This window comes from Triticum aestivum, chromosome 4B (assembly GCF_018294505.1).
Source record: "Triticum aestivum cultivar Chinese Spring chromosome 4B, IWGSC CS RefSeq v2.1, whole genome shotgun sequence".
NCBI lineage: Eukaryota > Viridiplantae > Streptophyta > Magnoliopsida > Poales > Poaceae > Triticum > Triticum aestivum.
Window position 1 is genome coordinate 437,324,430 of NC_057804.1, and position 20,649 is coordinate 437,345,078.

The 20,649-nt window shown below is 48.4% G+C and overlaps 2 protein-coding genes across 2 annotated transcripts; one reads left to right on the forward strand and one right to left on the reverse strand.

Annotated features, from left to right (window-relative positions):
* The first annotated feature begins 6,703 nt into the window (after nucleotides 1–6,703).
* LOC123092588 (beta-glucuronosyltransferase GlcAT14B) lies at nucleotides 6,704–10,528 on the forward strand. Its single transcript, XM_044514388.1, has 4 exons — nucleotides 6,704–7,532; nucleotides 9,131–9,206; nucleotides 9,283–9,398; nucleotides 9,979–10,528. Exons 1-4 carry the CDS (start codon nucleotides 7,016–7,018, stop codon nucleotides 10,491–10,493), a joined length of 1,224 nt encoding a protein of 407 aa, XP_044370323.1. The 5' UTR covers nucleotides 6,704–7,015; the 3' UTR covers nucleotides 10,494–10,528.
* A 2,254-nt stretch (nucleotides 10,529–12,782) lies between these two features.
* On the reverse strand, nucleotides 12,783–15,891 carry LOC123092589 (heat shock cognate 70 kDa protein). Its single transcript, XM_044514389.1, has 2 exons — nucleotides 15,615–15,891; nucleotides 12,783–14,676 (listed from the first exon to the last, which is right to left on the reverse strand). The coding sequence occupies exons 1-2, from the start codon at nucleotides 15,820–15,822 to the stop codon at nucleotides 12,968–12,970; spliced, it is 1,917 nt and encodes a 638-aa protein (XP_044370324.1). The 5' UTR covers nucleotides 15,823–15,891; the 3' UTR covers nucleotides 12,783–12,967.
* Nucleotides 15,892–20,649: the final 4,758 nt, after the last annotated feature.

The window sequence follows — 20,649 nt, forward strand, 5'->3', positions numbered from 1 at the left end:
TAGGGTTTTTGAATTAAATCATAAATATTGGAATTTGGGCATTTAAAATAATATAAAATATTTAAATGCTCAAATATCTCCAAACTAAAATGTTTCATGTTGGAAATAATCCAACTATGGACCAGGAGCAATTTGGTGATTTTTGAAGTTGTCTAGGTATTTTATTAAATTCAACAAAGTTGCAGATATATTAAATAAAATACAGAAACAGAAAAAGAAGGGAAAAACTTACCTGGCGCCACCGCAGGCCCACCAGCCAGCCCACCTGGCCGGCCCAGCCCGGCCACCGCTCCAGCGAGCTGCTTGGCTCGCCAGGCAGGCAGCCAAGGTGCTCGGCGGCGGCACCGCAGCTCGCCACGCAGCTGCTCGCCGCCTCGCCGCCTCCCTCGCCCGGCTAACGCCGTGAACCGGCCTCCCTCTCTCCCCCGAACCCCCCAGACACCCCCTCTCCTCTCCAGCTCCTCCCCCTCGCACGCCCCAGCCATGGCCGACGCCACCGTCGCCGCACCACCGTCGTAGCCGTGTTCCCCGTCGTCTCCACGCCGCGCCACCCTGTCCAGAAGCTCCGCCGTCCTCTACTCCTTCGAGCTAACCGAGCCCCGAGCGCTCGCGTGCCTCGAAGCCGCCGCACCGACCTCGCCCGAGCTCGCCGTCGCCGGAGATCCCTTTCAACGCCGTCGCTGCCTCAGCTCGTCCCCGACCCTGCCGGTGGCCTCTACGGGAGCGCTGTGAGCCTAGCTACTCCCCCGACCCTCTCTCTCTCATTCCCGAGCCGTGTAGCCACCGCACGAGGATCACACGCCCGCACCGTCGCGGACCTCGTCGCCGACGTGTTTCCGGCCACACTCCGGCCACAAGATGGTGTCCATCTTACTCACCGAGTTCCGCAGCACCTAGCCAGCCACTCCCCGAGCCTCACCGACCCCTCTAGCGCCAAGTTCACCTTCGGCCGAACCCCGGTGGCCGCCAAAGTCGTCGCCGGCGCCAACTCCGGCCACCCCGACCCCAACGGGCTCCGCCAAGAGCTGCGGGTTGTCCTCAGCTCCACTCCGGTGGCCTCCGCGGTCCATTTGGTGGCCGAAATGGCCAAAACCACTCCCGCCGCCGCGTCGGGCTCGCCGGCGACTAAACGCCGGCAGCCGACTTTGACTTTGACCACGGGTGGGCCCTGGTTGACTCCCCTGAGTCAATGACAGGTGGGGCCCAGCCCTGTTAATTAAACAGGATTAGTTTTAATTAAGTTTTAATTAAAATAATCACCCTGACATGCGGGACCCACTGTCAGGTTTGACCCAGACCTGTTCCGTTGACCTGCTGACGTCACACTGACGTCAGGCTGACGCAGTAATTGATTTTCTGGATTTAAATTAAATCAGGAAATTCCAGAATATTATTTAAACTTCAAAAATTCATAACTTTTATTCTGTAACTCCAAATTGGACAAATTATATATGAAAAATGATCAGAAAAATCCAATCTATCCATCTGTACTATTTTCATGCATGATCAAACAAGTTAAATTGATGTTTTAAGCAGAACAAGAAAAGGCACTTTAAAAGGCCATATTTGAATTTGGAATTTGAATCTTTGATTCAAATTTGTTCAAACCCTTCTGGCTTTAGTTGCATTAGCCCAACACACTCATATTGCCATGTTTCATGCATGCATCATATTGTTGCACATTGTTTGGTGATGCTTGTGTATCGATGTCCTTTGCGACAGGTTCTGTCCCCGAGGAGTACCGCGATTACCCTAACGAAGAACCGTATCCGTGCATCGAACCATCAGGCAAGCAACCAACCATTTGATCATATCGATACAATCCCATGTTCTCGCTCCTGCTCTCCTTTACTGCATTAAGACAACGCGTTTCAAACTGCTGTGTGCTACGGTAGTTGAACCCATTTCCTCTGCATGACCTGTCATTGCCACAGTAACTAGATGAAACCCACTAGCATGTGTAGGAGTTGATTGAGCCATATGTATGTGTTGTTCCTACCTTGCTATGCCTGCTATGCTTAGAGTCGTGTCAGGTCTGGTTCATCTGGGTGATGGGCTAGAGTGAAATGATTATGTCGGTAATAAGAGTGGTGTGGTGAATACGATTTGGTAAAGGTATCGATGAGAGGCCATGTAGGAGTACATGGTGGGTTGTTTCATTGAAGCCGACCTTAAGCACTGAGATCTGTATGTGTGATTTAAGAATCAGCTACTACCATACATTGGGCCCTGAAATATGACCCCGCTCGACTTCTTATTCACCCTAGCTCTCTGTCCAGGAGTTGCAAGTAGTTTCTGGTGTTTGTAGCCTACTGGAGGCCGTGGACAGCGCTGACCGTAGGGGTGGGCTGTGATGCGGTAGGTACGTGGCACGGTGTACCGAATACCCGTTAGGTATCTCGGGAACCCTGTTCACATCGTTCGGGGCCGTATGGGAAACCTCGGCCGGACTCCCTGCGGATGGAACCTGAATAGGCGATAAACCTGGACTAGAGGCTTAAGTGTTTAGGTAGGTCGTGGTCTACACCCACGTCGGCTTTCGCTTGAAGTCTGCCGAGCACATGTCGTGTGCAGACGCTAAGTGGTGGAAACATGTATGAAGAAGTACACCCCTGCAGGGTTATCATAATCTATTCGAATAGCCGCGTCCGCGGTAAAGGACTACTTGGTTGCCTATACAGTTCATAGACAAGTAAATGGAAAACTACTAAAAGCCTCAAGATAAGTGTGAGTGCCGAGGATGGCTCTTCCGTAGGAAGACGGAGGTGGATCCTCGGTAGTGTATTGAAGTGGTGAGTAGTGGACTCGTGTGCGCAAAACCATTTCAAGTTGGAGTATCGTAGGATAGTCTAGCCAAGAGTCAAAGCTGGCTTGCTGCAATAACTCCACCAACCCTTCTTGATACTATGCATGTATGTAGGATCTGATGTAAGTCTTGCTGAGTACCTTTGTACTCATGTTGCTATAATCTACATTTTTACAGAAGACGCTGCAACCCCTTCTGATGGGTTCTATGTAGACGTTGACATCAACGAGTAGGCTAAGGACCCAGGTGGTGACCCTGAGCTTGTGGAGGACCACGTAGTATAGCTAGGCTTTCCAAGCCTCTTTTATTTTACTAGTTGTCTGTACTCAGACAAGTTACTTCCGCTGTTGGCTTGTATGACTGTATGACTTGTATGTTGGGTCGTGAGACCCGTATCTTTGTGTATGTTATGTATGGCTCCCTGAGCCCTAAATAAAGTACTTGTGTCATAGAGTCATGTTGTGATGCTTCGTTGTATTTGCACATATCGAGCATATTGTGTGTATGATTGAAATGCTTGGTATGTGTGGGATCTGACTATCTAGTTGTTTATCTTTAGTAGCCTCTCTTACCGGGAAATGTCTCCTAGTGTTACCGCTGAGCCATGGTAGCTTGCTACTGCTCTGGAACACTTAGGCTGGCCGGCATGTGTCCTTCTTCGTTCCTGTGTCTGTCCCTTCGGGGAAATGTCACGCTTTGAGTACCGGAGTCCTGCTAGCCCGCTACAGCCCGGTTTACCGGAGTCCTGCTAGCCCAGTGCTACAGCCCGGACCCACTTGCTGATGACCGACACGTTCGAAGCTGGGTCATGGATGCCTGTCCCTGTAAGTCTGTGCCACTTTGGGTTTACGACTAGTCATGTCAGCCCGGGCTCCTTATCATATGGATGCTAGCGACACTATCATATACGTGAGCCAAAAGGCGCAAACGGTCCCGGGCAAAGGTAAGACGACACCCGTGGGGATACCGTGCGTGAGGCCGCAAAGTGATATGAGGTGTTACCGGCTAGATCGATGTGACATCGAGTCGGGGTCCTGACACAGCCTCATGGCGCCATGAGACTAGGCGCTATAGTGTGGAGCATAACGCCGCCGTCGCAGGCGTGATGAAAAAGATCAGATTCGTGAAATACTTTCAATGTGGGTCAAATCCTGCTTAACTTTTCCAAAAAGGTCAAAACAGTGATTTTGTCCCCCTAGCAAAGCTGCTAGCACGGTAGTCCGTCCGTAGAAGCGAGGAGCTTTCTTTACAGTTTTCCTTTTTGGCGTGGGGCTGGTAGAAGCGAGAAACCGTCCGTCCGTCCGGACTTTAACAACCCTTTCACCATCATCATGCTTCTGATGGCCATCGGGTTCGCGTTTGTCGTTCACGATGCTGCCCTCGTCTCGGTGGCAGCACCAAGGTGACATGCAACATATGCACCATCGTCGGTGTTGTAGGCTTCTGTCCGCCGCAACGTATACACAGATCGTATCGGGACCCGGAGAGATGCGTAAACATGTGCATAAGTGCGGCCCATCGTTAAGAAATAATAGTACTACTACTCTAAACATTTCTCTTCGTGCAATTCAAACGTGCCCTGACGAAAATCAACTCTACGGGCATCGAACCGCACGTCGTACGACTTACAGGCTTTTTGTGGTCCCTCATACGCATAGGGGTAGGACACACAATTTTTGGTCACGACCTTTGTCCTTGCAAACAAAGGAAAGAATTACCAAGTTTTGGTAATTACTCCCTACGTCCCTATCATTGTGTGTGGTTTATCAAGAACGGAGATACCCCCTCTGTTTCAAAATATATAAGCGTTTTTTTGCAAAAACTTTTAATCTATTCATCCTCAATTATGGTAGTACAACGAACACTACAAATAATAAAAATTACATCCAGATTCATAGACCACCTAGCAACGACTATAAGCACTGAAGCGAGCCGAAGGCGCGTCGCTATCATCTCCCCTCCCTCGCCGAGCCGGGCAAACCTTGTTGTAGTAGACAGTCAAAAAGTCGTCGTGCTAAGGCCCCATAGAACCAACACACCAGAACAGCAACCGCCGCGGATAAAGAGTGTGGATCAGAAGGATCCAATCTGAAGACACACGAACGAAAACAAACGACGAACAGATCCGAGCAAATCCACCAAAGACAGATCCGCCAGAGACACACCTCCACGCGTCCACCGATGATGCTCGACGCATCATCGAAACGGGGGCTAGGCGGGGAGACCTTTATTCCATCTTCAGGGAGCCGCCACCGTCTTGTCTTCCTGAGCAGGACACAAACCCTAACAAAGCTCGAAAAAAGATCTAAAAACGGAGCCCTCCCACCGGCAAGAGACGAGATCCACTCCACCTCATTTTTGACACTAGTATAATACACATTCTTATAAGACCATAATGCCAAGGCTCATTCCCTATCCTCCATAACACAATCAACACTGACATCTCCCCACAAAAAAAACATTGACATCAATTATTTTATAAAATTTAGAAGTCAAAAAATAATAGATACATACATGCCAAAATTCAAATATAAGGAACTACTCCCTCCGTCCGCGAATAAGTGTACTTCTAGCCTTTGTTCTAAGTCAAAGTTTTAAAATTTTGACCAAATATATACAAAAGAGTAGTAACATATATGACATAAAATTGATATATTATGAAATTACAATTCAAAATGAATCTAGTGATACTAATTTAGTGTCATAAATGCTGCTACTTTTCCCTATAAAGTTGGTCAAAGTTTTAAAACTTTGACTTAAGACAAAAGCTAGAAGTACACTTATTCATGGACGGAGGGAGTATAAGACATGAACTTAATATGTAAATACACACACACACACACACACACACACACACACACAAGAAAAAGAGGAGTCAGATTATCTCAACGTGAGCACAAAAGGTACACTTCTTTCTTCCTTGCCAATTGCGACCGACGAGGTTGTCTTTGGTCACTACAGTTCCCCATGATGATTTAAATTTTTAGTGAAATTCTCAACTTCCAAATTTTCTTGTTATTATCCATTGAGACCTCTAAATTCGTGAGTTCATGGTACATATAGTCAACCGTGATATTTCTAGTGTTAGTTGTACTACCATGTTTGAAGATACATAGATTAGAAGTTTTTCGTAAAAAAAACACATCTCGCCCTTGTGTCAGGTTAAGCGAAATCAATCGGGATAACAGATTTTGCCATGGAGGCCGATCAAATCCCGTGGAAAAAAAAGTCCCGCGGGGATGAAATGAGCACCTGCGCAAGAGTATCATTCTTATCATGAACAACACGGTACAAAATTGGATATTGTTCTCGGAGGTTGGCATTGGCTAGCCAGATGTCCTCCCAGAAATGAATCTCCGACCCGTCATTTTACCGTTGAAGCAAAGCGGAAAGGATCCATTAGACCAGCCCAAAAGTGCAACAGGATTTGTCAAACGACATCCTCAGGTTATATATCTTTTCATTGATAGAAGAAGAGAAGTAGCATTGGGATTACAAAACCATGTGCGTAAGAGGCATGATAGGAAACAATCATTTACTAAGTAAGATATTAAATTTGTAGGTCATGAATGTCAAGGTCACCTTGATCTTTCGGTTTTTCAAACAATGATTCATGAAATTTCATGCGTATACCATTTTCAATTATTTTGGTTATTATGGCTGCGTGTACATTTTTTTAAGATTATTTAGAAGTGCAGAAAATGCATTTTCGGTGAAAAGAAAACGAAGGGTTCCATGGAGCCTCAGCCACAATCGAAGATGCACTTTCCGGGGTCATTTCATACTGATCTTGTCGTTCGGGGTTAATTTGGTAATCTTGGCCTCGCCTCGGCATCGTAAATGTCGTCGCATCGCTACAAGAGCAGAAGCTCCGCGCGTCAGCCGCTACAATAATCAGGGCACGGCGCACGCCGCGTCGTACCGTACGCACCCGTCCCGGCTCCCGAGTTGCTTGCACGAAACGGTGCGGCCTCGCCATCTCCACTCGCAGTCACACCAGCTCAGCACTCAGCAGCAGCTTCTGCTCCGCTCGCATCCCTCCACCCCCACCAGCAGCCAGCGACCGAGCCCCCCCGTCCGGCTCTATTCTACTCCTACTCACCGATAGGTGCCCCGTCCGTGCGCCTCGACGCCGCCGGCGAGCGACCTAATGCCGGGGCTCTAGCCCTCCCCATCGCCTAAGGCGCCTCCGACGACGGGCGGGCGGCCATGAGGAAGCACCTGCCGCAGGCGAGCCGCCACAGGTGGATGCGCTCGCTGCTGCTCGCGCTCCCGCTCCTCTCGCTCCCGATCCTCTACGCCGCGCTCGGGCCGGCGCGCACGCAGCAGCCGCCCTCCCCGCCGCGGCTCGGGGGCAGGCAGCAGCAGCAGCAGCCCCTGCCGCCGCCCAGGCTGGCGTACCTCATCTCGGGCGGCCCCGGCGACGGCCCGCGGATCCGCCGGCTCCTGCGGGCGCTCTACCACCCCTGGAATTACTACCTCGTCGGAGTCTCGGGGGAGGAGGAGCGCGCGGATCTCGAGGCGTTCGTGCGCGGCGAGGAGGCGCCGCGGAGGTACGGCAACGTCCGGGTCGCGGCGGCGGGGGAGTGGCCCGTGGTCTCGCGCCGGGGCCCCACCGAGCTGGCCGCCACGCTGCACGGCGCCGCCCTGCTGCTCAGGGAGTTCGACGGGTGGAGCTGGTTCATCAATCTCAGCGCCTCCGACTACCCGCTCATGCCCCAAGATGGTAATTTCAGCTCCTTCCTGGATGGATTGCCCCCGATTAGCTTGCAATTCTAAGCGTGCCTTTGCTTGTTAATTTTAGAGTATCTAGTACACTTGTTGTAGCTTGGGTCTGCTATCAAAACTACAGATTGTGCGCCTTAGTGCTAGCTTGTTGTAGCTTCGCTTCATTTAGGAGCTTTGGATTATGGACTTCTTTGTGTCACCTATCCGTTTCGCCAAGCTTGGGTCTGTTATCTAGTTCTCTACCGTCTGATATCTTGTTCTCCAAGTGGTAGATGCCCTTATGATGCTGCTCTGTAAGGTTTTCATTTGCTAGAACTCCTTACAGCCAGTTATTCTGTTATGTTTTAAAATAGTGCTATTTTGCCCTTTGGTGTAGTCCAGTATTGCTAAAGGATAAGTTCAGACTGAGTTTAGATACATTACCATGTTCAACACACTGGCGATCCAGTTACATCTTGACATTTTTTTGGAAACTTGGTGTGCCTCCGTAACTCTGCAACGACACTCAAACTTCACCAAGTATTTCAGCTGTTGCCATTGTCTCAATTAAATTGCAACAAATACTGCAGCATTGGTGTTCCTTTCGTTGAAATATTGCAGTATTGGTTTTCCTTTCGTAGAAAATACTGCAATAAATACTAAGAATTTAATGAGTTAGGTTATTGGGCTAGACATTATTGGTGTTCCTTTCACAGAAAATGTTGTGCTGTGGTAAAAAGTAGCAGTGAACTTCATCATTTTGTGTAAATTCTACTGGAATATTACTGATGTTACATCAACTCGAGTGGTGGTGCTGTATGTCTATTTATAATATCATTATGATTTTAAGGAATGAGTGTCAGAGCAAAGAGCCAGTATAGCTTGTGCTTCTGGCCTCATTTGCACTTCTTGATGTTATGTTGGGATTTTACGCACAGTCGTACACTAGGAAGGTCAACCCAGCTGGAAGACAGGAAGTAGATGCAGCAGTTTAGGACATGAAGCGTATCTTTTAGTAATTCCTAAGGTTTCTATGAGTAAAGAGTTATGTTAGGAATGGATAGGTCTCAGAGTTTGAATTAGATGAGACCATGAGGATTGAGTTAGCCGTGAGTCTCCTATAGAAAGGACTGGCGACTGCTATGCTATGTACTCGTGATAGCCAAGCAAACGATAAGAAGTAGGAGTATTTTCGTAGCTATCTTCTACTCCCTCCGTTCACAAATATAAGATGTTCTAACTTTTTTCTAACTCGGATGTATATAGACACGTTTTAGTGTGTTTGTTCACTCATTTCAGTTTGTATGTAGTCCATATTGAAATATCCAAAACATCTTATATTTGTGAGCGGAGGGAGTATCTTTCTGCCCTAGTTATCAATACAGCGCCAACCACGGCGCATGTCCACTTGCTGGTTTTTGGCCCAAGAGCTCCCCCAGGTCTTGACTAAGCCTTGAGATCCGGAGCTTTATCACTTGAGTTCACAATTTTTACCTGGTTGTTACAGCAAATTACTGACGTAGACCTGTATGTTGATCACATTTATGGATTGCAGTGCTGTACCAAAATAGTTGGTGTCACTTCTGAAACTAACATACCTGTTCTTGCCCGTGGCAGACCTCCTTCATATCTTCTCATATCTTCCAAGAGATCTGAACTTTATCGACCACACAAGCAATATTGGTTGGAAGGAGTAAGGATATTTATTTCGGTGTGTTTCTTAGCGATCAGATATGTTCTTTAGCATGATTCTTTGGTTGCATGTGCAGGCATCAAAGGGCGAGACCAATCATCATGGATCCAGCATTGCAGGTCTCAAACAAAACTGAGGTTGTAACAACAAAGGAGAAAAGAAGCATGCCTTCAGCTTTCAAAATATTTGTAGGTATTGTCTCATGCTTGTTTTGTACTTAACACGGTTGAAATATTCTGCACTAATTCAAAATAACGCTTTGCTGTTGCCTATCACCTTCTATTTCTGTTAAGAATAATCTCTTGAGTGCAATACTGATAGATTCCCATACATTACTGTGGAATAAATTAGTATATCACTGTAGAACTATGGCATTACTATAGTCATAATAACATGCTTTTTTTCCTTTAAGAAAACGCAAAAAGTTTTGTGTCTTGTTTGCATTGATGGAAAAAGAGAGTTTGTGTAGAAGCCCAGAGAAGGGACACACCCAGGAGTTACAACACAACACCCCTAAGTTGGTAGAAGTGCTGCTAGAACCACTGCCCCTGCTTTCACCCACGGTCAGGCCGCAGACCTAATAGTGTCAAGCAGGCTGGCAATGTGAGGCTGCGGAATTTTGTGTTATCTGGGAAATTTTCCTTGATGAAGCCACTATTCTCTTGAAGATGGAACTGACATGTGCCTATGTTGACTGCCAACAGCCAAATGCTACTCTTTGTTGTCGTGTAAATTTTGAGCTCTAACCGATGACCTTATTCTCCCGATGCAGGTTCGTCGTGGGTAATATTGAGCCGATCATTCCTGGAGTTCTGCATATTGGGATGGGACAACCTTCCTCGCACGCTGCTCATGTACTTCACCAATTTCCTGTCGTCCTCGGAGGGATACTTCCACACGGTGATCTGCAACTCAAAGTACTACCAGAACACCACCATTAATAGCGATCTCCGTTTCATGGCGTGGGACAACCCCCCTCAGACGCACCCTCTCAACCTGACGGCCGAGTACTTCGACGCAATGGCGAACAGTGGGCTGCCATTTGCGCACTCTTTCACGCGTGACGATCCGGTCCTGGATATGATTGACACTGAGCTGTTGAGGCGAGCGCCCGACCGCTTCACACCAGGTGGATGGTGCCTGGGTAGCCCGGTGGGTGGCAAAGACCCCTGTGCCTTTTTCGGAAGGTCGTTTGTTCTCAGGCCGATTAAAGGTTCGGGGAAGCTAGAGAAGTTGTTGTTGAAACTTTTGGAACCTGACAACTTCAGGCCTAAACAGTGTATATAACGCTCTTGTTACATTTAGCCAGTTTTTTTTTAGTATTTTGGTAGCGTGCGCTGTGCGGGGGCAAAAGTGTTCCTAAGGTGGTTTGTTCTCATTGCTGTGGCGGTAGGCACAGTTACACGGCGTGCTTCTGTATACTTGCAACTGGAAGCTCGAAGAGTGACTGAAATCATACATGTACACACTATACACTTCATGTCCCATCTCTTCATGGATGTGAATATACAAATTACAGAAATCCATAATCCAAAGAAAGTACAATCTGTTTATTAACATTGGCTTCTCTAGGGTTTCTTTTCTTTAGCCGTAAACTCCGAAAATGTTGTTTCAACTATAAATGCTGTTAGCACGTACTCACTCCGTCCCATAAGATGTTATTACAATTGATGTACTCATATATTGGCTTGACAGTATGGTTGTTCTTCAATTCATGCGAGTCTTGAATCCACTAAAATTCGTAAATTACTACTCCCTCCATCCCATAATGTAAGACGTTTTTTGACACTACGCTAGTGTTAAAAAATGTCTTACATTATGGGACAGAGGGAGTATGAGATTGAGGAACTAACCACCTGTAATCACAAAAGGTAGGGATCTTTATTGATGTTTTCACTTGTCAAAATGACGAGGCTAGGATCACATGCTACCCCTCCCCTCGCTAACCACGTAGCCGAGAGAATGGGCACCATCTCTGATGATGCTACTCATTGCAGAGCCAAGCGCACAACCTCGCCACCCAGTGTTGCCGCCCTGACATCCAAGACAGACCCACCACCGCCACCGAAACAACAGGCTGTCTGAGAATCAAACACCAAGACAGACAATGTCAGAGCGAACCCGCAGTCGGTCAAGACCGAACATTCCGATGCCGACCCACATCCAGGGAGCCCCACCTTAACCAGGGGCACGACTCATTAGGGTCAGCCAACATCATCGCTGGGGCAGCCCTAGAAGACGGGCCACCAGAGTCGTGGCCTCCGAGGACAGATCCGGTCTATCCCTCGAGGCCCACCACAACCTAACCCTAGATCCAACCCCACCGAACACTAGACACCCTACATGCAAGGTGTGTCACTGGCATGTCGAACAAAGTTATAGCTACTAACAATGGCAACTATATCGACATGCGGTGTGTCTTCGAGCACCAGAGAGGCCATGGCCCGTGGACCATATCGGTGACATAAATGCTGGGGCTGTAGTACCATTTTTCATCTTTCAAAAAAGAAATTTAAATATTATAAACAATGTTTTTTTTGTGTGAATATTCATGAGACACGTGTCTACAATTCCAGGAAATTTCAAGTATAAATTCAAAATACACATTTTAAGGAACCGGGCTACCCCTTTCCGTTTAATATCTTAACAGAAATACATTGTGATACAGGAGGTGGGAAAGAAAGAGTAGGAGTTTGGGGCAACCGTCAGGAAACCCACTGCTCATGTCTACAATCAAGGTATGAACCATGGGGCGAAAACCTGACACCACCCTCCATCACAAAGCTACAACCTAGACCAGCAAACAACCAGAGTCTCAAAATATGACGCATAACACCGTGCAACAAAGCTCGTCCAAAAAGGAAATCCTGCCAATCCAACAGACCAAAACGACTAGAAGGCGATGCAGGCTACAACTAACATCCCAGCAAATCTACGGCTTCACTCCTCGGGGGTATCAGCTCCAGGCAAAGGAGGGCCACACAACAACAGTTCTCCTTCAGCAGCTCCGCACCGCGCTTGACAGCCAAGAATGCAGCCAAAACCATCAACTAGCATCTTCAGAGGCTTGGGCGAGACAAGTTCCACTAGTTCCAGTGATTTTTGACGAAAACAGCTGTTTCCTTTTCATTTTATTGTCTTGATCTCTAATTCTCTATACATCAATAATTTTATTTCAAGTAGCTTTGCTAAATGGGCAGTGATCTTTACAGTTTACAGATGGTGAAGTTTGAAGAAACAATCTTAAATTCTCAATGTCATACCTGTAAAGGCGTAAGCGCAACAGATATGATTTTCTTCTCTTGATATAACCAAACTGAAGTGTAGCAGCTGGATGTCTTACTTCACTCTCTCTGCACCAAAATGTACAGCGGTAAATGGGATTACACGCTTCACTGTGAATGTCAACGACGAAGAAGCTCCACCAATTTCCTGGCCATATGTATGATTTCTTGTACCACCGGCTTTGAGTTGCTGTTCGATTTTGTTTTACATGATGAATTCCAGCCTGTTCCTGGATATTTCCATCTTTGATGAGCTTACACTCAACAATGTGCATTTTACAAAACATATACGTACGTAGATATCTAACCAATATGTATAATGACCCAACTGGACCATGGTTACGAAATCACATGAAGCAAAATGCGAGAAGCATATGCCCATTCCAGAAGTTGCAAAGAAGTACTGTCAGTAACTATTCTAAGCATCCATGGCAGCAAAGGGAGTGAGATGAGCGTTGCTTAAGTGCATTGAAAACCTTACGAGCCTTTGCTCTCGTTCTTTATTTGCTTCCTGTCTTCGGACTTGTGCTTCTCGGCATCCTTCACCATGCGTTTCTTCTTCAACATGCGCTCAAACTCCTCCTTGCTCAACCAACCTTCCTTGTTTTCCTTCTTTACTTGCTTCTTGTCCTCGGACTTGTACTTCTCAGCACCCTGCAGCATGCGCTTCTTCTTTACCATGCCCTCGATCTCCTTCTTGCTCAGCCAACCCTCACCATTTTCCTTCTGCATTTGTTTCTTGTCCTTGTCGTTTTCCATCTTTATTTTCTTTATTTGTTTCTTGTCCTCGGACTTGTACTTCCCAGCATCCCGCATCATGCGATTTATCTCCTCCTTCCTCAGCCCACCCTTGTCGATGGTGACACTGCTCTTGTTTCCAGTCGTCAGGTCCTCCGCCGACACCCTCATGATACCGTTCGCTTCGACTTCATATGTCACTTTGAGTCGTGCCATGCCCTTAAGCTCTGGGGGAATACCAGAGACAGTGACCTGTCCCAGGAGGTTGTTGTCCTTGGTAAACTCCCCTTCACCCTCGTACACCGGGAAGGTCACGCTGGTCTGGAAGTCGTATATGGTTGTGTAAGGCCCATCTCTCTTAACGGGGATGGTGGTGTTCCTGGGTATCAGCACGCTCATGATACCAGGGTCACCCATGATACCACTTACTATCTCTACCCCGAGCGAGAGTGGTGTGACGTCAAGAAGGATCAAGTCCTGCACCTTCTGGTTTCCCTCGCCGCTGAGGGTGGCGGCCTGTACAGCAGCACCAATGGCGACAGCCTCGTCAGGGTTGATGCTCTTGCATAATTTCTTCCCGTTGAAGAAATCATTAAGCAGCTGCTGAATCTTGGGGATCCTGGTGGAGCCTCCCACAAGCACGACATCGTGGATTTGAGACTTCTCCACCTTGGCATCGATGAGGCACTTCTCGACGTGCTCAATGCACTTGCAAAAGAGGCCCATGTTGAGCTCCTCAAACCGGGCACGAGTGATGGTCCCATAAAAGTCAATGCCATCGTGGAGCGAGTCAATCTCAATTTTGGCCTGCACTGTGGAAGTTAGCATCCTCTTTGCCCTCTCGCAAGCCATCCTCAGCCGCATGAGCGCCCTCGGGTTGCTTCTGATGTCACTCTTGTGTCTCCTAAGAATATCCTGCACGAAGTGCTGCACCATCTGGCTGTTAAGATCCTCCCCACCAAGGTGGGTGTCACCAGCAGTGGCCTTGACCGTAAAGATTCCCTTGTCAATATTGATAACCGAGATATCCAAGGTACCGCCGCCAAGATCAAATATGAGCACCGTCTTCACTTCACTGCTGCTGGACGTCCTGTCAAGACCATAAGCGATGACTGCAGCTGAGGGCTCGTTGATGATGCGCATGACGTTGAGGCCAGCAATGGTGCCGGCGTCAAGGGTAGCCTGGCGCTGGGAGTCATTGAAGTAGACCGGGACAGTGATGACGGCGTTCTTCACCACCGTGCCTAGGTAGGCCTCGGCCACCTCACGCATCTTCATCAGCAACATGCAGGAGATCTCTGCAGCAACGAACTGCTTCTCCAACCCCCTGTACTGCACCACGATCATCGACCGGTCACCAGGACCTTGAATGACTTTGAAAGGCCATAGCTTGATATCACTTTGTACGGACGTGTCACTGAATCGCCGGCCAATAAGTCGCTTTGCGTCTGAAGAAAATAGGAGATATCACAAGGATGATCTTACAGAACTAGTACAAATTCATTCTCGAAAAAAAAAGAACTAGTACAAATTTAGGTATCAGTTGCATCACAAAGAACATATTTTAAGTCTGTGCAATGCTTTTCCATGAAACAGGACCCTATATGTCATACTCGATGTTGTTTTGTGATATGGTTGATGGCTAAGCGTGCAGTTCTCTAAAATTGGTTCTTATAGTTTTACAGAATTTGCATCGAGCTTTCAAAACCACTCATTCCGATGAGAATTCGAATGGCATAGCAAAAGCAATAAGCCATTCAGTGTTTGCTCGTCAAAAACCTGCAATCTTTCCTGGATATATTCAGATTAAAATATAGAGGTTGTCCTATAATATTATGCAGTGAGATAATAATTTGTTAGTTTTCAGTGACACTAAATGATTTTAGTGAATAGGAGTACTTAACAGTTGATGAGATAATCCTTTCATCACAAACAACGAAAAGGGCAAGGCAAAAAGGGAAAAGATGGAGGGATCTGAACGGCGGTCTAGGCTCAGAGAAGATGGTGGGGATCTGATCAAGCTCAGAGCATCTTGGGGACTCTACTGCGGTCTATACCTGTAACGCCGTGGCACAATCCCGTGGACCTGAGAAACCTAACGAGTATAGAACAGCAGATCGAAGTACTGCCAATAATTCAAGCACACTAGTAGACTGAGATCAGGTGGCCAGCACATAGTTTTGCCTTTAAAGAAGCCTTTAGAATGCACTAGCTAGCACGAAGATAGCTCTGGACGTCCCTCAGCTTTAGCCGTCGGCGTGTAGACATATGACCGACCATCTTGAGGGCACTAAGTCTATGTATGCAACACAAGCACACAAGGCCGGGTGTAGGTCAATTGAACTGGTGCAGGATCAGATCAGCGTGAGGAGTTCTTAGTTCTTACCGAAGACGGTGTTGACGGAGTTCATTGCGGCCTGGTTCATGGCCGAGTCGCCGATGAGACGGCAGGTGTCGGTGAAGGCAACGCAGGACGGCGTGGTGAGGTTGCCCTGGTCGTTGGGGATGACCTCGACACGGTTGTGCGACGGCCGGGAGTAGGTCGTCCCGAGGTCGATGCCGATCGCCGGCCAGTCGTCCTTCGCGCCAGCCATCTCCGCGCAACAGAGGCGTACGGAAAAGGAAGATTGAAGTAGGGCAGGGCGTGGCCTGAATTTAGGAAGCCGAAGGATTTAAAATAAGCAGGAGTATTTTTTTTTTCAGTTTTGCTATTTCACATTTACTCCCTCGGTTCCAAAATAGACTCCAGTTTATAGTATTAATTTTAGACCAGCACTGGGCGCCGGTGCGCCGGCCGAAAGTTTTGGCCGGTCTGCCCCCAGCTGTCCGATCTGGCTGCGCGAGACCGTCAGATCCAGCACCTCTTCAACCTTTTTTTACCTTATCCTTGCCTCCAGCGCATACAGAGAGGAGCGAGCCAGTCGGGGCCGCCATGGATGCGCGACCGCAAAGCACCGCCGGCTCGCACCGTCTGCCGCGCTGTCGCAACCGCACGCCTCGCCATCGTCGCGCGCGAGGTTGCCGGCATCGTGCCCGAGGTGGTCGTCGTGCCCAAGGTTGCCATTGCAGCTCCCCTGACCGCCCCGTGGTTGCAGCGCCGCGACACACCGTCGCATCTCCGCCATCAGCCGCCGTTGTAGCTCCGCCATCACCGTCGTGCCCCCCATCCCAGCAAATCGACTCCATGGACATGACTTTCCATTCGCCATCGCTGCTTGTAGCTCCCGCCATTGATGGTTGTAGCATCCACCGATGAAGGTTGTAACATCGCCGGCGGCCGCTTCCAGCAAAAGAACGCCAGGGGTTATTGCTTCACGCCTAGACAGTTGTAGCATCGCCGCTACTGCTCGCAGCTCCTCGCATCGTCGGTTCCAGCATCTCCGACGACCGGTTGTAGCATCCCCATCTGCCGCTCGCAGCTCCTCGCACGGCCTGTTTCGCATCGCCGACGGACGGTTGTAGCAAAGAGCGACTCTGGTTGCAAGCTTTTTTCACCTGAGCTTGAAGCTTTTTTCACAAAAAGGTTGCAAGCTTTTTACTCTGCGGTTGCAACAAAAACACAGAGATACGCCATGGTCGTCGTCGAAGGAGGATTTTCTCAATCTCTTTTTTGATTTTTCATCTGCGGGTTGAAGCTTTTTGTCAAAACGGTTGTAACTTTTCCTGTATTTAGTTGTCTGGTTGAAGCTTTTTTATCTACTGGATGTAGCAAAAACCTCCAACGGTAGTAGCAAAAAGCCCGCTATGGTTGCAGCAAAAAAATCATTGTCGTCCTCGCGAGGTCGTAGCTCTGCCTGATGGATGTAGCAAAAAGCTTTGCCGGTAGTAGCAAAATCCAACAACGGTTGCAGCTTTCCCTTTTTGTGCAGTGCCGTTGAAGCTTTCTATGTCTATGGTTGAAGCTTTTTTCAACGGGTGTTGAAGCTTTTCTAGGTGACGGTTGCAACACTTGTATACGCAGGAGGATCCGGGCGCTGCGAGCTCCCTCGGTCGCCGGCGAGATGGGATGGTCGCCGCGAGCTCCGAGCGGGGAGGGGAGCGCGTGGCGCTGCGACCGGGCGGCGGGGGGGGGGGGGAGGGGGAAGGGATGGGGAAGGGGTGGGGAGGAGAGGGCAGAAGAAGAGGGCGGCGCGACGCGAGGAAGAGGAAGAGGAAGAAGGGGATCGGGAGGAGGAAGAAGGGGATCGGGAGGAGCGCGAGCATATGATGCGCTGCGCGTCGCTTCGATCGAGCGGCCCGCGTGGGACCTGCGGAACGGTTCGGCCGATGCGCCATTCCTAAACACTTCCCTTAATTTTAATGCAAAGTTAGTACAAACCTGGGTCATCTATTTTGAAACGGAGAGAGTAGATATGAAGTAGTTATCTCACATCTAACTTCCTAGCCATTGGATATAGCTGTTGGAGAACGTTGCAGAAAATAAAAATTTTCCTACGGTTTCACCAAGATCCATCTATGAGTTCATCTAAGCAATGAGTGATAGGAGTGCATCTACATATCTTTGTAGATCGCGAGCGGAAGCTTTCAAGAGAAAGGGGATGATGGAGTCGTACTCGCCGTGATCCAAATCACCGATGACCAAGTGCCGAACGGACAACACCTCCGCGTTCAACACACGTACGGAGCGGATGACGTCTCCTCCTTATTGATCCAGCAAGGGGGAAGGAGAGGTTGATGAAGATCCAGCAGCACGACGGCGTGGTGGTGGATGCAGCAGGACTCCGGCAGGGCTTCGCCAAGCAACTGTGGGAGGAGGAAGAGGTGTAGCAGGGGGAGGGAGGCGCCAAGACTCAGGGTGCGGCTGCCCTCCCACCCCCTCCTTTATATAGGCCCCCAGGGGGGGGCCCGGCCCTGGAGATCCAATCTCCCAAGGGGGGCGGCGGCCAGGGGGGTTGGAGTGCCCCCCAAGGCAAGTGGTGCGCCCCCCTAGGGTTTTCAACCCTAGGCGCAGGGGAGGCCCAAGGGGGGGGGGGCGCACCAGCCCACTAGGGGCTGGTTCCCCTCCCACTTCAGCCCACGGGGCCCTCCGGGATAGGTGGCCCCACCCGGTGGACCCCTGGGACCCTTCCGGTGGTCCCGGTACAATACCGGGTGACCCCGAAACTTTTCCGATGGCCGAAACAGCACTTCCTATATATAATTCTTTACCTCCGGATCATTCCGAAACTCCTCGTGACGTCCGGGATCTCATCCGGGACTCCGAACAACATTCGGTTTGCTGCATACTCATATTCATACAACCCTAGCGTCACCGAACCTTAAGTGTGTAGACCCTACGGGTTCGGGAGACATGCAGACATGACCGAGACGGCTCTCCGGGATCTCATCTGGATACCCATGTTGGCTCCCACATACTCCTCGATGATCTCATCGGATGAACCACGATGTCGAGGATTCAAGCAACCCCGTATACTATTCTCTTTGTCAGACGGTATGTTACTTGCCCGAGACTCGATCGTCGGTATCCCAATACCTCGTTCAGTCTCATTACCGGCAAGTCACTTTACTCGTACCGTAATGCATGATCCCGTGACCAGACACTTGGTCACTTTGAGCTCATTATGATGATGCACTACCGAGTGGGCCCAGTGATACCTCTCCGTAAAACGGAGTGACAAATCCCAGTCTCGATCCGTGTCAACCCAACAGACACTTTCGGAGATACCTGTAGTGCACCTTTATAGTCACCCAGTTACGTTGTGACGTTTGGTACACCCAAAGCACTCCTACGGTATCCGGGAGTTACACGATCTCATGGTCTAAGGAAAAGATACTTGACATTGGAAAAGCTCTAGCAAAACGAACTACACTATCTTGTGCTATGCTTAGGATTGGGTCTTGTCCATCACATCATTCTCCTAATGATGTGATCCCGTTATCAACGACATCTAATGTCCATAGTCAGGAAACCATGACTATCTGTTGATCAACGAGCTAGTCAACTAGAGGCTTACTAGGGACATATTATGGTCTATGTATTCACACGTGTATTACGATTTCCGAATAATACAATTATAGCATGAATAAAGACAATTATCATGAACAAGGAAATATAATGATAATCCTTTTATTATTGCTTCTAGGGCATATTTCCAACAGTCTCCCACTTGCACTAGAGTCAATAATCTAGTTACATTGTGATGAATCGAACGCCCATAGAGTTCTGGTGTTGATCATGTTTTGCTCGAGAGAGAGGTTTAGTCAACGGATCTGCGACATTCAGATCCGTATGTACTTTGCAAATATCTATGTCTCCATCTTGAACATTTTCACGGATGGAGTTGAAACTATGCTTGATGTGCCTGGTCTTCTTGTGAAACCTGGGCTCCTTGGCAAGGGCAATAGCTCCAGTGTTGTCACAGAAGAGTTTGATCGGCCCCGACGCATTGGGTATGACTCCTAGGTCGGTGATGAACTCCTTCACCCAAATTGCTTCATGCGCTGCCTCCGAGGCTGCCATGTACTCCGCTTCACATGTAGATCCCGCCACGACGCTCTGCTTGCAGCTGCACCAGCTTACTGCTCCACCATTCAACATATACACGTATCCGGTTTGTGACTTAGAGTCATCCAGATCTGTGTCGAAGCTAGCGTCGACGTAACCCTTTACGACGAGCTCTTCGTCACCTCCATAAACGAGAAACATGTCCTTTGTCCTTTTCAGCTACTTTAGGATATTCTTGACCGCTGTCCAGTGTTCCTTGTCGGGATTACTTTGGTACCTTCCTACCAAACTTACGGCAAGGTTTACATCAGGTCTGGTATACAACATGGCATACATAATAGATCCTATGGCTGAAGCATAGGGGATGACACTCATCTCTTCTTTATCTTTTGCCGTGGTCGGGCATTGAGCTGAGCTCAATCTCACACCTTGTAATACAGGCAAGAACCCTTTCTTGGACTGATCCATTTTGAACTTCTTCAAAATCTTATCAAGGTATGTGCTTTGTGAAAGACCTATGAGGCGTCTCGATCTATCCCTATAGATCTTGATGCCTAATATGTAAGCAGCTTCTCCAAGGTCCTTCATTGAAAAACACTTATTCAAGTAGGCCTTAATGCTGTCCAAAAGTTCTATATCATTTCCCATCAAAAGTGTGTCATCTACATATAATATGAGAAATGCTACAGAGCTCCCACTCACTTTCTTGTAAACGCAGGCTTCTCCATAAGTCTGCATAAACCCAAACGCTTTGATCATCTCATAAAAGCGAATGTTCCAACTCCGAGATGCTTGCACCAGCCCATAAATGGATCGCTGGAGCTTGCATACTTTGTTAGCATTCTTAGGATCGACAAAACCCTCCGGGTGCATCATATACAGTTCTTCCTTAAGATGCCCGTTAAGGAATGCCGTTTTGACGTCCATCTGCCATATCTCATAATCATAGTATGCGGCAATTGCTAACATGATTCGG

Bases quoted from the DNA above. Each gene is read 5' to 3' on its own strand.
- LOC123092589 (XM_044514389.1), bottom strand. From the start codon at position 15,822: ATGGCTGGCGCGAAGGACGACTGGCCGGCGATCGGCATCGACCTCGGG. The intron at 14,677-15,614 runs GTAAGAACTAAG...TATTTTCTTCAG, and splicing joins CTCCGTCAACACCGTCTTCG to ACGCAAAGCGACTTATTGGC.
- LOC123092588 (XM_044514388.1), top strand. From the start codon at position 7,016: ATGAGGAAGCACCTGCCGCAGGCGAGCCGCCACAGGTGGATGCGCTCG. The intron at 7,533-9,130 runs GTAATTTCAGCT...TGCCCGTGGCAG, and splicing joins CCCGCTCATGCCCCAAGATG to ACCTCCTTCATATCTTCTCA. The intron at 9,207-9,282 runs GTAAGGATATTT...TTGCATGTGCAG, and splicing joins AGCAATATTGGTTGGAAGGA to GCATCAAAGGGCGAGACCAA.